The sequence below is a fragment of the Dendrobium catenatum genome, unplaced genomic scaffold (genome assembly GCF_001605985.2).
Source record: "Dendrobium catenatum unplaced genomic scaffold, ASM160598v2 fragScaff_scaffold_1553, whole genome shotgun sequence".
NCBI lineage: Eukaryota > Viridiplantae > Streptophyta > Magnoliopsida > Asparagales > Orchidaceae > Dendrobium > Dendrobium catenatum.
Window position 1 is genome coordinate 514,339 of NW_021320015.1, and position 17,041 is coordinate 531,379.

At 38.9% G+C, this 17,041-nt stretch overlaps 1 protein-coding gene across 2 annotated transcripts; it reads right to left on the bottom strand.

Annotated features, from left to right (window-relative positions):
* Window positions 1-167: 167 nt before the first annotated feature.
* Window positions 168-13,844, bottom strand: LOC110101235 (protein trichome birefringence-like 33). 2 transcript variants are annotated; one of them, XM_028700522.1, is made up of 7 exons: window positions 13,547-13,844; window positions 13,237-13,480; window positions 11,348-11,519; window positions 11,062-11,261; window positions 10,812-10,970; window positions 9,814-10,155; window positions 168-244 (listed from the first exon to the last, which is right to left on the bottom strand). In XM_028700522.1, the coding sequence occupies exons 1-6, from the start codon at window positions 13,722-13,724 to the stop codon at window positions 9,816-9,818; spliced, it is 1,293 nt and encodes a 430-aa protein (XP_028556355.1). In that variant the 5' UTR covers window positions 13,725-13,844; the 3' UTR covers window positions 168-244; window positions 9,814-9,815. The 2 variants fall into 2 exon arrangements, with proteins under 2 accessions (XP_028556355.1, XP_020684699.1); XM_020829040.2 differs by lacking the exon at window positions 168-244 and having other exon boundaries at window positions 9,471-10,155.
* Window positions 13,845-17,041: the final 3,197 nt, after the last annotated feature.

Here is a 17,041-nt window from a genome sequence, read left to right on the forward strand (position 1 = left end):
CGTTTGGCAGCATAACTAATCCCTCGGCTATTCTAACGGCAACCAACCCCACAGGTACCGGACTGGCACTTTCTTTTCCCCCCACCAGAGGGGAAGGTCGTGCCGCATGAGAGAGGAATCTAATGTGAGCTGGGAGGTTCCCAACCACGCTTGCCCATCAACCCAGCTAAAAACAATTATTTAGTGCCATACAGTTTTCAATCAAAGCATATGCCTAGCACATGATTACTAACATGACCTTACCGTAAAATCAAAATAACATTAGTTATGTAGCGAGATAGTTGGCTCCCTGGTGATGGGAAAAAAAAAATGAAAAGGCCAAGAATAAAGCCAAAAAAGAGATAATAATAACAATCCCAGAAAATACTAAGGGGTCGTTTGGGATCCCAAAAAATAATAATAATAGAAATTACATGGGAACAAATTATAATAGTTCTCTCCAGGACACGCACAAATCTGTTTAAAATATAAAGTTGGCGAAGACTTCAAGAGAGAGAGAGAATGAAAATTAAACACGTGTGGTTAGTTTTTTTTTTGAAATATTTAAGGTAATTAAAATAAATTCATAGACACATCACATATATAAGCTTTGAATCCAAAACTTCTTCGTTGATAGTCAAAATTTACAACCAAGTGACCAAGATTAGCTGCCTACATGTGGTTAGTAAGATCGAAGGCTCTTCCGGGCATTCTGTCACTTAGGATTTATTATTCTGAGCGGAGTCCGGAGGACGTTCGAGGACCAATAAAAAAGCATCACATCACCCCAAAAATGTACCGTGCTTGATACATAACCGAACGGGAGAACCATCCAATATCCTCATGGAATAATAGCTCGTCAGACAGCCAGGCATCTACCCCAGCGGGAAACTTGACCGTTGGTCCTTGGGTTCTCCTATATATAACAAGCCCTTCTATGCCAATAGCACCTTCATGAGAATTTCGTGGAGCAGGATCTGGATCTCATATATTCATCAGAAGCTACTGCAATAATAAAGCATGGAGAAATCCTTAAAGCTCAGGAGGGATAGCACCATGGCTCATAAGAGCGCTCGGGAATTTGCTGAAATTTTCTCTTTCTTGATCTGTGATGCTATCTATCCTGAGATTTATAGGTTCCTCCTGCTCGCTCTCTCCATCACAAATATGCAGACTTTCAAGATGACCAGAATGAGTTCTTTCTTCGCTCGCTGTCTTTCTATTTTTCTATACAGAATTGATCATTTAAGCAGTTTATTTATTATATATGTAGTCCACTTTGGTATTCTTATCTACAAGGGAGAAAGTTGTCACCTTTTATCAGAGGAAGTTATCACTTATCATCGTTATCCACAAAGTTAGCAATCTCAGCATCTGCAGTTCCAGAGCTAAAATTTGGATCAGCTTATCACATTCTGGGCTTAAACAGAACGAAGAAACGGTATAGATGATGGTTGTTTCCATATTCTGTAGAACTTTAATATTCTGACAAAGTTATATATATATATATATATATATATATATGTGTATGTATATCCAACTCCAACACTACGAAAGCATCAATTGAAACAGAACAATTAATTAAGTTTTAAAACAGATTAGGTGCAAAGAAACTAAGGCTTCGTTTGGGATGTCTTTTTTAATGCAAAACGGAGTTTTAGTAAAAAAATTAATTTTTTTGCACTAAAACTCCGTTTTAAGAAGCAATAAAAGAGTCATCTCAAATGAAGCCAAGTAGAATTAACTAGAACCTAGGTTCAAGACGCCCGCAAACTAGGATGTGAGCTGTTACATCAATTATTTTCCTTCTTTCCAGAAGTACTTGTCTCAAGTTCAAGTGGCGACGGGTGTAGATTTAAGCAATGCTCAAGGCAGTGTTAAGTATGGAGTCTAAATTTTCTTAATCATCTTGGATAAGATTTGATCATAATTTTTGAGATTGGTGGCTACCAAACTTAAAATATATTCATACTTGATCTTTAAGATTGATGGCCACCAACACAAGATCGATTTACAATTTTTTTTTTTCCTAAGACAGTGACTTACATAACTTAAGCTTTATTCAAATTCATCTTTCAAACCTACCAACGCATGAATAAACTATTAAATGGGGAAAAAATCAATAGTTCCATGCATGCAACAGCTAAAGGTAACAATAAGAAGAGAGGAAGAAGAAGAGATAGGAGAGTGGTGTCATTCAAGAAATAAAGGAAGTAGTTTTTTCATGATATTGTAAGGAGAAACAATCCACAATGTTGACCTCTATAACAGAGAACAAAATAGAGAGAGAATAAGCATTTCTAAAGTATACCGATGCTGAAATCCCGCCAAAAACCTTTCCAATTTTCACATTTCTATGTCCAATGCTGCTACTATATGTCTGATACTATGTATCTATGAATATAATGTATCTGATTGATGACTAGCCTTAATCGAAAGTTCTCTCCCGTGATTGGAAGGGGTAATTAACAATAGGGGCTTGCGCCTATAGGAAACCAGAACTCAGATCATAAAGTCCTCACAAAATGAGGGTGAAATCTCTAGGTAGTGTCTTGTCTACAAATCCATATGCCTTCCAAAAATTTACCCCGGAACTTAATCTGTTAAAACTCCCCCCGAATAAAAAAGCACAATCGGGCGGAGGCCGGGGCCGAACTTTCGGAGCCCGCAGATTTGTGGCGACTCTGCTGGGGGAGGGACAATTGTTGACCTCTATAACAGAGAACAAAATAGAGAGAGTATAAGCATTTCTAAAGTATACCTCTGATGAAATCTCGCCGAAAACCTTTCCAATTTCCACATTTCTATGCCCAATGCTGCTACTATACGCCTGATACTACGTATCTATGGATACAATGTATCTGATTGAAGACTAGCCTTAATCGAAAGTTCTCTCTCGTGACCAGGAGAGGTAATTAACTATAGGGGCTTGTGCCTATAGGAAACCAGAACTCAGATCATATAAGTCCTCACAAAATGAGGGCAAAATCTCTGGGTAGCGTCTTATCTACAAACCCATCTGCCTTCCCAAAATTTACCCCGAAACTTAATACAGTAAAACTCCCCCCGAATAAATAAGCAGAATCGGGCGGAGGCCGGGGCCGAATTTTTGGAGCCCACACACAACTACAATTATAAAAACGCCATTATGTCTAGTTTTAGGTTAGTCATTTTGAGCACTAAGGCTTCGTTTCGGATGGCTTTCTTCCTGCTTCTTAAAGCGGCTTTTTAGTACAAAAATTTTAATTTTTATACTAGAAATCCACTTTAAGAATAAGGAAGAAAGCCGTCTCAAACAAAGCCTAAGTCTAGGTTGAGGTCCTGCCCAATGGAGTTTGGAATCAATAGCAGGGTATACAAGTCGGTGTTTTGTGTCATTCCTTTAGAAGTATAGCATTTGCAGTAATGTTACATAAAGTAACATCACGATAGTGTTTAGGCCAAAAAATTTTGGCTTGGAATAGGGCCAATGTATTGCCTCTGGTAATTTCTGCGTATAAAAATTAGTTCTTTATGTTAGCACGGTATAGAAAATTAGTTCTTTAAAAAGATTTTATTGATTGCTAGACCATCAATACACATTTATCACTTGTCATCTTTCTCAGGAACTATTAGTGCAAGAATGACATATATGATTAAGTAATGTTGAAAAAAACTACTTCATTGTAAGCTCATTGACCATTTCTTGTAGATTTTCATGCTAATTTGAACGGATTCTATAATGAGGTGAGTTGGGTACTGTCGAGCCCGGCATGAAATCAATTTAGTGTTGAATTAACCAAATAGGAGGAAATTGTGTTGGTAATTCCAAAGGGGTGATTTCTCATATTATTCTAATACCATTTTAATAAATCCTAGTATACCTACAGAGGATGGGCTATGCTCGAGTAGCAAGGCAAACAATAGTAGTCGGTTTCCTTGAAGAATGCAAGGAGTTTGGGATGGGACCAATTACATAGGAGAAAATTACTTATTATATTGCGTGGCTCTTCGGGATTGGGGTGAAGGAAACAACTATAACTTTTTTGCCCTTCCAATCAAGGGCATAGGCGTTCAATATACAATCATACCACACGACAACAACAAATTGCCAAGGGCACCCTAAAATAAATTGGCACAGATTCATGTCAAATACATCTCACAACACCTTATATATAAAGTTCCTACTGATGGAAATTGTAGCCTTGCACATATTAGTAGCAAGAGCTTCAATACCTTTTCTAACCTAGCTGATATAGTATGGTTGTGAACATTTGGTTGTTTTTAGGCTTAAGTTTTTTAGCACACTAGCAGATATTATATTCTTAGTGCAACCAATGTTGACCAACAGTTCATAAATCTTTCCATTAATTGTGTATCTAATCTTGAAAATTGGCATGCCTCTATGAAGTATCAATTGTTTAGGTACTATTAAAACATTCTCTAAGATGCAAGACAAGAACTCCTATTCATCTCCTTGAACTCTTTGAATTCCTCTATTACATTCATTGATGACAGCAAGGAAGGTTGGCCTAGCTCCGAAAGTAATAGTGTAACTAATGATGATTGGGGCATTCATTCGATCTTGTGCCCGAATTGAAAATATTGAAAACATTTGGAGAACAAACTTTATTTGCTGAAGATGTGATAGGAAATACTTGATTTCAAGTATTTCCTAATCACTCTGGCAACAAATCACAAATCCAACCGCTGTCCACAGCAGGAAAACAGCCCAAATCTGAAGAAAAACAGAGAAAAACTGCAGGAAACGTGGAGAAAGGACTTGTATTTTACTAATAGATGCAAGGAAAATAGCAAAGATACAAGGATCCTCTATTCGAGAGGAGGATCGCACTCTCCCAATCTCTAGAATTCGATCTAGAGCCTAGCCACCAAAGAAGAACAAGAAAGAACTACAAGAAAATTCAACATAACCCTAATCTCTCCTTTCTCTACCTATTTAATGCATATAATTCAAAAATAACATAAAAGGACTTAATTGCCCTTGCTTCCACTCCTTTTGGCTTCAAGATTCAATTTGAAAAACAAGTGGACCCCACCTATTGCTTCCCTGTGTCCGCCGGCTCCCTGGCTCCCTCCGCCTGTTTTCTTCTCCCGTAAACTTTTATAGCCGGTCCTCTCTGGACCGGCTGGACCGGTCCTCTCTGGACCGGTCTAACAAGATGTCATGTTAATAAAAACTAATCTAGGTAGAACCTTGGCTCTTGCAGTTTGATAGGAAGTGGATACAATTTCAGCAAAACTAAAGAATGACATAAGAAATTTATGAAGAAGAATGCACAATAACTCTTTTTTTTTTAAGAACTAAGAAGATAAACACAATATATAGTTGGATCTTCAATTGGAGAGAGAGATCCAGCTCTCCTAAATCCCTAGCCGTCAGCTAGAGCCTACTCATCAAATAGTATCAATTTGATAGGAAACACTTGTATATCTCAAGTATTTCCTATCAATCTTCAGAAAACAGCAAGAAATCTTCACAAAAGTCCACACAAATCACAAAACAGTAGATAATTGGTATTATTTGATGAAAGGAAAACGGAAAATAGCAAGATACAATTGATCCTCTATTCGAGAGGAGGATCGATCTCTCCGAAATCTCTAGACGCCGCTAGAGCCCAAAGAAAACCTAAATCTAAGATATCTCAAATTTCAGCCAAATTCAAGATACCCAAACCCTAGGAAAACAAAGTATCTAATGCATACAAATCAAAAGGAAATCCCTAAACAATCCATACATTTAAATTTCCCTCCCAAATCCTTCCTAAATTGGTCCGTGGACGTGGGCGGTGCGATCGTGGAAAAGGGGCGGAGGCATTCCGCTGCATCGTGCTCGGGCCGTTCCTGCATGGACCGGTTGGACCGGTCTAACAAAATTCTATAACAGTTCTATATTCTGACAAAGACAAACAACATGTGATGCAAAACAAACATGCGGCAAGAGTTGCTTAGGTTTTAACAATAAAGATTGAAAATGAACTTTAGCTAATTAAGAACTCAAGCTTCTCTCAATCCAAATTCATAGAATTTTCAATTAAGAGATTAAGTGATGACAAAAGTTACAAGTAGGATAACAGGAAAATCTCAATAACTACGAAACAAAGTAATAATGCTAATAACAAGTAAACAAGAATCCACGGCGTAACATCTAGATATAGTCACTTAGAGTTCCTACTCACTCAATTACTCTTAGGCTTTAGTGGGTAAAGATAAAGCATACGATGAGAAAAACTACCGCTATGAAGATGGTACCGAAGGTCTTTGTTGATGGAGAGGTAGCCACGGACGGAGGAGGGGTAGATCTCCCAATAAGAAGCCAATGCGTCTTAGGTTTTTGAAGATTGATCGTCTCCGCTAAGCAGTAGAGGATGCACTTGACATATCTTTCCACTGTTTCGTCGTATTCCCAATCAGGCTCGTAGAAGGGGAAGCGGAGGATGTCGATCTCCCCGCGGTCGTTGTAAGCGAATCCATGATCAACCTCAGGATCGGCCATGTACCAATGACGCTGACGAAGGAGGAGGTTGTCTTATTCTATTGGCTTCAAGTGTCATGAGAGAACTAGGGTTTCACAAGAAGGTAGGGGGTACACAAGAGAAGGGTGGCTAGGGCTGGAGAGAGGGGCGGTTTGGAGGAAGAGGGATTTGGTTCAGTTTTGAGAGAGGGGAAGAGGAATTAGAAAAACTGAAATTAATTTCAGCTTAAGTGGATTTGGAGGGAAAATGTTTTGCAATTAAATTCAAATTTCAATTAGGTGAGGGATTAAATGAGCATTTAATGGGAGAAGCCCATCATGGGGCTGGTGGCATGAAGAGAGAGGGGAGAGGGGATTGTGGGGAGTTAAGCTATTTCCAAACAAGCTTGACCAATTAGGAGGGAAAATGATGAGTTTCTAAATTAAATTTAAATTGGATTAAAATTTGAAAACTTTCCTTATTTAGATTTTGCAAATAAGGAAAGTTTTTTAATTTCAAAATTTGAATTTCAAAATTTTCAAACTCCTTTCTTTATTGCAAGAGCCAATTTAGAGGGATCATTATGACAAATAAAATCATCATAATGATTTGAAAGGTGGATGGGGCTGGCGATCAAGAGGGAAGAGGCGGGTTTGGCTTTGGGTGGAGGTGGCTAGGAGCTAGGCCGGCGGGTGGGATTTTGGTAGGGGAATTTAGCAGGGATCAAGGGGTATTTTGTTGGCGGAATGAAAGTGGAAGGATAACGAGAAGTTAGCGGGAAAATATTCGGAGATGGAATAGAAAACGTAAAAGAAGACCACGAGCCACGGACTCTTCCGGTGACTGGTGGGTATTGCGTTTGCCCACTCATTGGGCTCTCTGTTCTCTCTAGTGCACTCACAAGAAGAAGAAGAAGACAAAACAAAATTCATTTAATCATTCATCATCCCACTATAACACATAGGGCCACTATATATAGGCCTCTAAATGAAAAGAAAAACTACAAACTTGCCCTCCGGGCTACAATGACAAGACACTCCCCATAGGGGTAAAATTGGAAAACAACAAAACTAAATAAAACATCATGCATACAACAAGACTAGATAAAACATAAAGCATCAAAAGTAAAGATGCTGAATCGTAGCCGTCGATCTACGATTCCGTCGCCGTTACACGTGTCTGAATCTCTGAGCGATGTCATCATCAACATGTGTATGCGACTTCGCAACTATTTTCACACTACATAACCAAATCACCACTTAAGATAAAACAATAATTAAACTAAAAAATAGAATATGTGCAAAACAACTATTAAGTAGACTTAAGTATAACTCAGGCACAAGATGCCTATAGACTGGGATTTGAGCTACTACATTATTATGAGTGGTAAAATTTGTCGTTTTTGTGTTGCCAACTCATTCACAGCTTAGTTTTGGTAATTTTCTACAGTTAACAATGTAGTTCTTAAGTCTCAGTGATGGGCCAATAGGTCATAGGTGCTTTTAATGCACATATCTTATTGTACAATACATTGAATGCAGAAGTTCATGACTTATCAATTTAAATAACGCTAAATAGAAATAAATGAAATTTGAGTATTCATGAAACCAACCCCAAATAGTCGATAAGATTGATGGTGATGATGATGATTATCTCTATAGGCAATTGATATAGACATTCAATCCATTAGATCAAATGATGGTACTTAATATTTCTCCCAAAAGATGCATAATGTTTATAATGGCAATGGCATTATTCATTAATTTAGCTGCATTTCTAATCACTAACAAAATGGGATCGTAAAAAGCAAATTTTTTCATCTCCTTAAGATTGCTCGGCATCTTCTTTTTTTTTTTTTTTAATTAATCTTCTTCTTTTAGGAAATGTTTGGTTTGATATTTAAAAATAAGAGGTAAAAGAAGTGTAATGTATTTTGAATTTAGAGTTGTTGTTGCTTTCTTTTTGGTTTGTTAGGTGGTTGTATTATGATTTCATGATTTATCATTGTGTCCCATATTGTCCTACTGCACAAGTCTTACCTCCCTGCCATATTATGTTAGTGGTGAAAGATTTATTGAATAATAAACAAAAGTTTATGTTTAATTATAATTTGAATGTCCTTGACGAGGTTTGTCCTTCTAATATATCCATTATAATATAAAATTTTTCTGACTTCAAGACTTAGATAAGTTGCAGCTCGTAATTCATTAAATTATACACATGCTCATTGATTAGATACAATAATGGATTTTGGATTTTTTTTCCTTCCTACGATCTCAGTTGATTTACCCTAGCCTACTGTGTCTTTCTATTGGTTGGTTAGCTTGATTTGTCAATTTATCCCTTAGCATCTGTTTTGAGGTCTGGCTTAATTTATTCTTCTTTGGCAAGTATCGGATGTTGATTTCTTGTGTTGTCAATGCATGCATGTTTGACGAACCTAATTGGTTATAACAGCATTTTCAGAATGCTGATGCTTGGTAAAAAATTTAAAGGTGTCCCTAATGTTCTAGAACTTCTATTATTACATTGAATTAAGCAAATCAATTTACTCGTTAATATTTTTTATTTGTCACACAAATATAATAACTTTTGCAAAGATTTCATTCTAGTTCAGGTCTCAAAATTAGCTAGTTAATGTCTCAAAATAATATTTCATATCCTCAAGTTAATTTTACTTATAAAAAACAACCCTCTTCACAACTCATATTCACAAATATCATCCCATAAACCTTAAGATATCATTCCATCCCACCCCAACTCCCATCTCTTCCTCTAACCTCACTTGATTTTCCTAACCAACCCCCTTTCCTCCCCCAACCTTTCTCATAATTAATACTTCCCTTGCATTTCCATAATAAATTCTGCCCAAAATTTCAGCATTTGAACTAAACATAAAGTGCTTTTTTTTTAATCCTCCACACATTTCGTTTAATTTAAGTTCAAAAAGGTTTATGCAAATTATTCCAGCCATAAAAACATAATTTCAGTATGTTTTCAACAATTTCATGACTAACATCAACACAAGCTTCTATGTAATATAAAACATAGCAGTAGTACTAAATAATTCAGCATCAAAAGTATCAAATATGATTCAACAGAGATTAACATTGTATGATAATATGCTCACACAAGCCAGGCATCAGCCCATTTTAGCAATCTTTTGACAGTACCCATATCAGTTATAAGCAACAATATCATGTTTTATCAAAATTTTAATTGAAAGAACTATTAATTACAGAAATGGCTCACCGGAATGATTACAACAATTTCCTTCTATCAACCAATTAAAGAAAATCAATAAGAAACTTACTGTAGTTGTATTCTTCAGATAAAAATATTTATAGCTACAAGAATGAGAACAAAAAGAAAACATGCCTCTCAAGGAAAGAAGAGTTTTGCGTAGAGGAGCTCATTCCAGGTGTCCTGGAGTCCAGGCAAGCACCAGTGCACACAATCAGCATAGCTTTTTGGGTTAGCTAGCTGCTCCGGCGTCAAAGGGCTCCATTGTTTCTTATAAATGGAAGTGTGTGCATCATTTCGGTACTCTGAAAGCTGAGTGATGTTAATAACAGTAATTGGCACATTTGATTTGTCAAAAACTTCACGAATGACCCGCATGATTCCCTTGCTAGAGCTTCTTCCCCAGTAATTTGGATCCTTAATAGGAGTTGTTTCATTGTAACAGTTCCCATCTGGTTCTCCTCCCCACCCCAAACTCCTGAAGAAAATAAGTCATGTTAATTGATGGCCTAAAAAGGACGTCAATATGCTTAATTCAATGTTAATTTGATCCAAGAAAAGAAGAAACTTTAGCATGAACATAATCATCAAGTGCAAGTCGATGTTACCAAAGGTGAGCCCAAAAACTTTATTGGTAGGCTTTGTTTGAATTGAAGGAAAATGAAGGAAATAAAATGAAATGAAATCTCAACAATGTTGATATCAGTCATTGAATTGAACTTTTCAACCCTTGATTTTCTTTTTCTTTTGCTCAAATTCTCAGCATCCAAACACATTCTAAAAGTTTGAAAAAAACATTAATCATAGCTATTGAGCTTTTAGTAGATTAAGTAGCAAAAAATAGCTTATTACGACAGATCTAAATATCACAACTTGCAATTGCAAAGAAAATGTTACTTCAAAGAAAAAAATTCTCATTGACATGGTCACTTCTTGTTAATAATAAGCTACAGTATTTTGGTTTCAAATGCAAGCACGAACATTCAAGAGTAATTATCCTCATGTTGCATCACTTCTATAATGCTAATCTCTATACCAATGCTTAATTCTACTAATGAAAACTTTTTATCAGAAGCTAAGCTAATTTAATAAAAACATTATATATAACTTGAGCAAATGAACTTCAGCGCTTACATCTCATGGGAGGGTGACAAGCTAGTGAAGAAAACTCTAGTCTGATTGGGATCCATGTTCTTTTCTACCCACTTAACCATTCTCCTCAGAGCCAGCCGATATGCCTCTTCCGTCTCCATCTCAACAATGTTCTTCATGTCACCATTGAATGACCCTCTCCTATGAAATAGTAACAGGCATGAATGAAAACTTAATTCAATCTTGATGAGCCAAACTTTAAAAAAATTAACTTGGAAAGATGAGAGCTTACAGAATCTTCATTTTCTGTCCAGTCATCCACCATAGATAAGTATTGAAAACAATAATATCAGCCCCTTTCCAATGTTGAGCATGTTTGTTAATAGATCTTACTCGAACTATTCTATCTGAAATTCTGTGCACAACAGCATTGTCGGAGTTGGATTCAACAAGGAAAGGAGCCCAGTAGAACTCAATTGTGGCATTATAATCCTGAAAATTAAATAATATAAATTCTTGCTACCTCCTTTTCTTAAAAACATTTAAAACTAAGAAGTTGATATTTTAGCATTATATACCTTAGCTCTAAAGATGGTGAGGGAATCAAATGTCTCCATGGATTTAGCACTGCCAGGAATGATTCGGTGCAAGAGGCAGACCATGGAGACAAACTGGCCACGATTTAAGGAGTCGCCAACATACATCATCCTCTTGCCTCGGAGATTTTCTAGCATCAGAGTTGCATTGAAACTGCAATTTGAGAATTAAAAAAAGCATACGAGAGTAGATAAAAGGTTCCTTAAAAAAGTGTGATTTAGAGAAGAGAAGAAAAAATAAGTTCAATTGCTTGCATTTTCTTCTTTAAAAAATAACATGTTAGAGAATTCATGAAGCCCCCAACAACTGGGTATGAAGTAAAACAACTATTGCTTTCATTAAGATGTAAACTCGAGACCTCTTGCCTTCTAAATGAGTGCTCTAACGACATCTTTCCTTTGAGAGGCAAAAATATATGCTACATTTTTATATGACGTTGTATCACACCTTATTAGCGAAGTATGTTTTAAATATATACAAAGACTAAATAAAGGCACAAAAGCTCTTCCATAAGTTGGATGAGTACATGATTGCGTTTAAAATGTTATAGTGAGGGTTATAGATGTAGCTAAGTCAAGTCGACTCAGATAAATGACTCAGAAGTTGAGCTCGATGAGCTAACAAGCCAAACTTGAACTAGCTCTAACTTGACCAGTCAACTTGTAAACTGGCTAATTTAAAAATTGTTAATATTACATACACTTAAAATATATATAAATTCAATAAGTTTGGTATAAAGTTGCTAAAAATATTTAAAAAGTGTATTATTTCAAGTGATTTTATTATTTCTCATTTGATTTTTTTTTCATGTAATTATAACAACTGCTTAAATAACAATGAATTTCACTCTTTTATTGTAAATGAGTTGGTCCAATAGCCGACTTGAATTAAGCTCGAACTCGAATAATTAATCAAAGCCCAAACTCAAGTCAAGGATTACTCGAGCTCAGCTCAACTTGTTTACACCCTTAGTTAGGGTATATTATAGCCCTAAATTAAGAGGGTTAGCAAGCACATTAGAATGAGTGAATCTGATCAACTCTAGACCATACACTTGAACAATAAATTATCATAAAGCTATAGCAAACTGAAGTTCAACCCAGACCGAAGAATCTAGATTAACAAAGTAAATACCCAATTTTTTTCTAACACATAGAGTGCAAAACATAACAGTAGCCTCTAATTCAAACTACATCAATATCCCGCAAAGATTTCAAATTTTCCCAAGTTGACTACATAATCTGAAGCAAAATTCAGACTTTAATTCTAGTAAGAGAAGTAGGAACCATGAACTTTTCCCGATTTGTGATATCTTTGATTACCAAACAAGCCCCAAATACAAATTACAAAGAGGTCCTTTCGCCCATCAAAAATGATTAAAAATAATAATAATAATCTCCGACCCTTGTGTTAGGCTCCCAATTCCATGGTCCAATGGCCAAGATGAAGGCACGCAGAACGCATTGGATTCAAGCCGCTCAAAATCAGCATTTCGGGTTGTTTGGTTGCAAGATTTGGCCAGCGTTGTTAAGGCACCTAAATTCTACTACATTTTAAAATCTCGTTTTCCTATTATTTTAGGCTAAATCCCAGATTTAGTAAATATCGGGGAAGTAGAATTTATGAGATTTAGCGCACGTCTTCTTAGTCTCTTCTTCATTTAAATCTTAAATCTAAAAATTATCTATCAAATAATTTATTAAGATTTAACTATATTTAAAAACTATCATGCCAAATAATTTTTAGAATTGAACACATCCATGATTTACTAAATGTGGATAAACAGGTTTTTCTAAACCCAAATTGAATTAAATCCTACTTGTGGCCACAAAAAAAACCCCTTTTCAATTGCTGAACAGCACCGGCGTACCTGGGAAGATAGCAGCGGCGAGGCTGCCATCGCCAATGCTGGTATGCAGAGTCCGGGCGACCATGAGCCTGGCATGTTAGCTGCGGCTGGATGTATGGGCACTCCTCCTCCTCGTACTGCGGCCGACCTTCCTCGTCGTAGATCCATTCCCCTTCGAACAAATCGCACCCTTTCTTCCCCCGTCCCACTGCGAACGGCACCACTGCCAACTTCTTCTCATCCACCGCGACCAAATCATCCTTCACTAAGCAATTAATACGAATAAGTATTCCAAAGACCCGATCTAAGCTAGCTAATGTAGAGCTCTCACCTTTCGACGCAGAGTATTCCTGGATCTCGGAGGAGTGAAAGGGGTGGCGGAGAACGCAGGCGAAGTCCTCGCCGTAAAGGAACGCGACGAAGAGTATGAAGGAGAGTGTGATCAGGTAGCTGGAGAAGGGGCTTCGCCTCGGTGAGGAGGAGGAAGACGACGGTGGTGGAGACTTCATCGCCGGAATCTAGGTCGAGGACTGGACGAGACCGTGAGGCCGATGGCGCGCGACTTATTATTAATAACGCTCGGAGCAGGTTCAACGTAAATGTGCCGCGCTTCGTCACATTTTTGGGGGAATCGTAGGGCGTCGCCCAGTATTTATTTGATAATAAAATCATATTTGATGGCTGGTAAATCAGGACCTTATGCTACTAGGGGTGTCAATTTCTGACCCGACCCGAAAATTCAATCCGAATCTGATCCAAAAAATTTGGGTTCGGGTCAACTCGTTTGTTAAACGGGTCGGGTTCGGGTTCAAAATTTTGACCCGTTTGAAAAACGGGTCAGGTCCGGGTCGACCCGACAACCCGCGGGTCGACCCGACAACCCGCGGGTCGACCCGTTTAACCCGGTTTCCGCCCCACTCGCTCGCGATCCCTCCCGTAGTCGCACTCGCTCCGCCCTCGCTGGCTCGCTCGCAATCCCGCCCGCGCTCGCGCTCTTCGACTCCGCCCTCGCTCCGTCGCTCGCGAAGAAGCGAACCCGCTCCGCACCTCCGCCCTCGCAGCCTCGCTCGTGATCCCGCTGGACCCGCTCCGCCCCGCTCGCGAAGACGCGAACCAGCTCGGCCGCTCCGCCCTCGCTCGCGATCCCGCGGGTCGGGTTGGGTCAACCCGGCAACCCGGCCGGGTCAGGTTCGGGTTGACCCGTTTAGATCCAGATCGGGTCGGATTCGACCCGAACCCGACGGGTTGACCCGAATTGACACCCCTATATGCTACCATAGACAATAAGATTGAGAATAGATAAATTAGAACAAAAGTTAAAAAAAAAAAAATTAAAAGTTACAATAAGAAATACTGAGATTTTATTATCATAATCTTGAGTGAAGGTTTTTTAGCCTCCCTTAGCTGGCTAGCTCTTCATAGGATCTACTATTTGTAATTTTAGATCTAGTCACACATCACTGAATTAGCTATATATTGAGTTATAAAAGGATAGGAAGCAAAGCATAAATGTACCCTAATCTAAGGTGTGTAGTTAAAATGAGAATGATTTCATCTCGGATGACATTTCGGCTTGATTGATGAATCAATTGAGGGTTGGTTAACGATATGAGTTAAGGTACTAATTTGATTGTCAACTAGCTAATGAGATTATCGACTTGTTAACGAAGGTACTTTTTTGTTGGAGAAGTCATTGACTTGCTTACGAAATCACTGACTAGCTTTATTCACTGATTTGTATGTTTATTATGAAGGGATATAATGACGGGTCATTCTTTCTGCTTTTAAATATATTAAAATGAATAACTTAGAAAATGAAGTAATATGTTAGAAGAGAAAGTTCTTTTTTTGAAATTCGTCCAAGGGGTGGTCTTTCAGTACAAGCCCTGATCAGATCCGTTCTTTAAATTGATGGCTCCAAAAGCTCTAAAGAGATGAGTGAGTTCTACCTCAACATACCAAAGAGAGAATTAAAATGTTCAATATACTTCATTTGTGATAATTACTTCGGTACTCGTGAGTTGATCAACCCATTATGAACAAATTGCTATGCAAAAAATATTTTTTTTTTTACAACAAGCCATATATGTGACTTTTTTTTTTACAATTTCATATATCGTATAACATTACAGAGTAGCCTGAGTTAGGTCATATTGAACCAGAATTGAAAACATTTTTTGAACAAGTGACATAGGATGCTGATGTAGGAACATCTTTAGTAAAATTAATCCTTAGGAATAGTCTATCCTTTATGATTCTAGAGTCTTCTATTATGGCTATATATTCAAGTTATTGTAAGGAATGAGGTATTGAATGATATATACACCTTTTGAAGCTTGAAAAGCTTTCTTTCTCTTCTTCCCTGGATTGGGAGTTTTCAAATCCTTCTTGCAGGTATCGACTTCCGACGATCCACTACATCAGTTGGTATCAGAGCCTGGAGCTTGAGAAGATCGATGTATTGCAGAAGGTCGGCTGTCGACGACGTTCGAAGCCGTAGATCAAGGGCGGTCGACGAAGATCGACGCCAAATAAGATGGGCGGTCGACGAGGATCGCCACCGAAGGAGATGGGCGTGCGACGACGATCGGCGCCGAAGAAGACGGGAGATCGGTGACTATCCGCCTCTTGAACTTCCACTCCAATGGCGTGATTCGCCGCCGGAATACCTTCCCCTAGAACTTCCGCTCAAATGGCGGAATCCATTGCCGGACCATTTACTTCGCAATCCCGAACCCCTCATTCCAGAATTCAACCGCCACCGAAGAAGAAGGAATGCCGATCATGTGCAACGCCGGGAAACCCTTCGGTTGGCTCACGTTGAAGCATCAATCGATCGAATAGATGCTTTATGTGCTAATGTCTTGCAATCGGTGGAGAGAATCATGAGCAGGACGGCAACCATACCGTCCCCGTCGCTCAACTGCTCCACCAACAATCAAGCGCAACCGAACCTACTTCAGCCTTCAGATTCACCTTCAAACGATCATTCCGTCGCCGAGAAACCACTATGCTATCGCGATGTTGCTCCAGATACTGAGCTCGATTACCAAACCAAACCCGCCAATGCCAGACTTCCTCCGGTCTCGCCTGACCTTCCGCTCAGCTCACGTGATCCCATCTCTGTGAAGCAATACCGTTCTGTCTCCACCTTCAGATCTACCGACTGCTCTTCATCAATCCAGTTAAATGTTGCTCTCGTACCCACGGATCGAGCAGAAAAACAGCTCGACGTCGATTACAACTCCACCGACGATTCCGCTCTGTTATACGATGCCGATGATGGGGAAGTAAACGCCCCAACAGCCGCAACTTGGATATTTCCCATTCCGGCGAAGGATCCGATGATGATGAAATCAAACGACTGCTTCTCCGATGTAGATTCGTGTCTGCATCTGGAATACGCTTCGTCGGTGGAAGCCGGGATTTACCACTTGGACAGTGTCGTGCCAGCTGGCGGCGGAGCTTCGCCAGGCTTCATCATGCTTGATTTCGCTAAATCCAAGCCGACGCATAGCTATACCGGCAGCCACAGCATGTCGTCATCTGAGGACGCGGTGGTATCAGATGGCGGTGGTAACGAGATGGCAGACACGTCGATTTGCACCGGCGGGGAGTTGAAGCCTGCTGCTATGCCACCGACCAGTGTGATGACCAGGCACGATGAGATACTCAAAACGCACCTTCTTGGCTACCCCTGCGCTATGCTGGCAAGCCCCGAAGCCGGCCATTTCGTCCTCGTCACCCATTCCGACCTTTTCAAACCAACCTACGCGCACAACAATGCAATGCGGGCTCCGTATTCTGCCATGGATGGAAATTATTC

What these genes read in the sequence shown, in the direction of transcription:
- LOC110101235 (XM_028700522.1), bottom strand. Translation starts at nt 13,724, where the DNA reads ATGAAGTCTCCACCACCGTCGTCTTCCTCCTCCTCACCGAGGCGAAGC. An exon ending in GGAATACTCTGCGTCGAAAG is followed by an intron (nt 13,481 to 13,546) that starts GTGAGAGCTCTA and finishes TTAATTGCTTAG; the next exon opens with TGAAGGATGATTTGGTCGCG. An exon ending in TCACCATCTTTAGAGCTAAG is followed by an intron (nt 11,262 to 11,347) that starts GTATATAATGCT and finishes TTTAATTTTCAG; the next exon opens with GATTATAATGCCACAATTGA.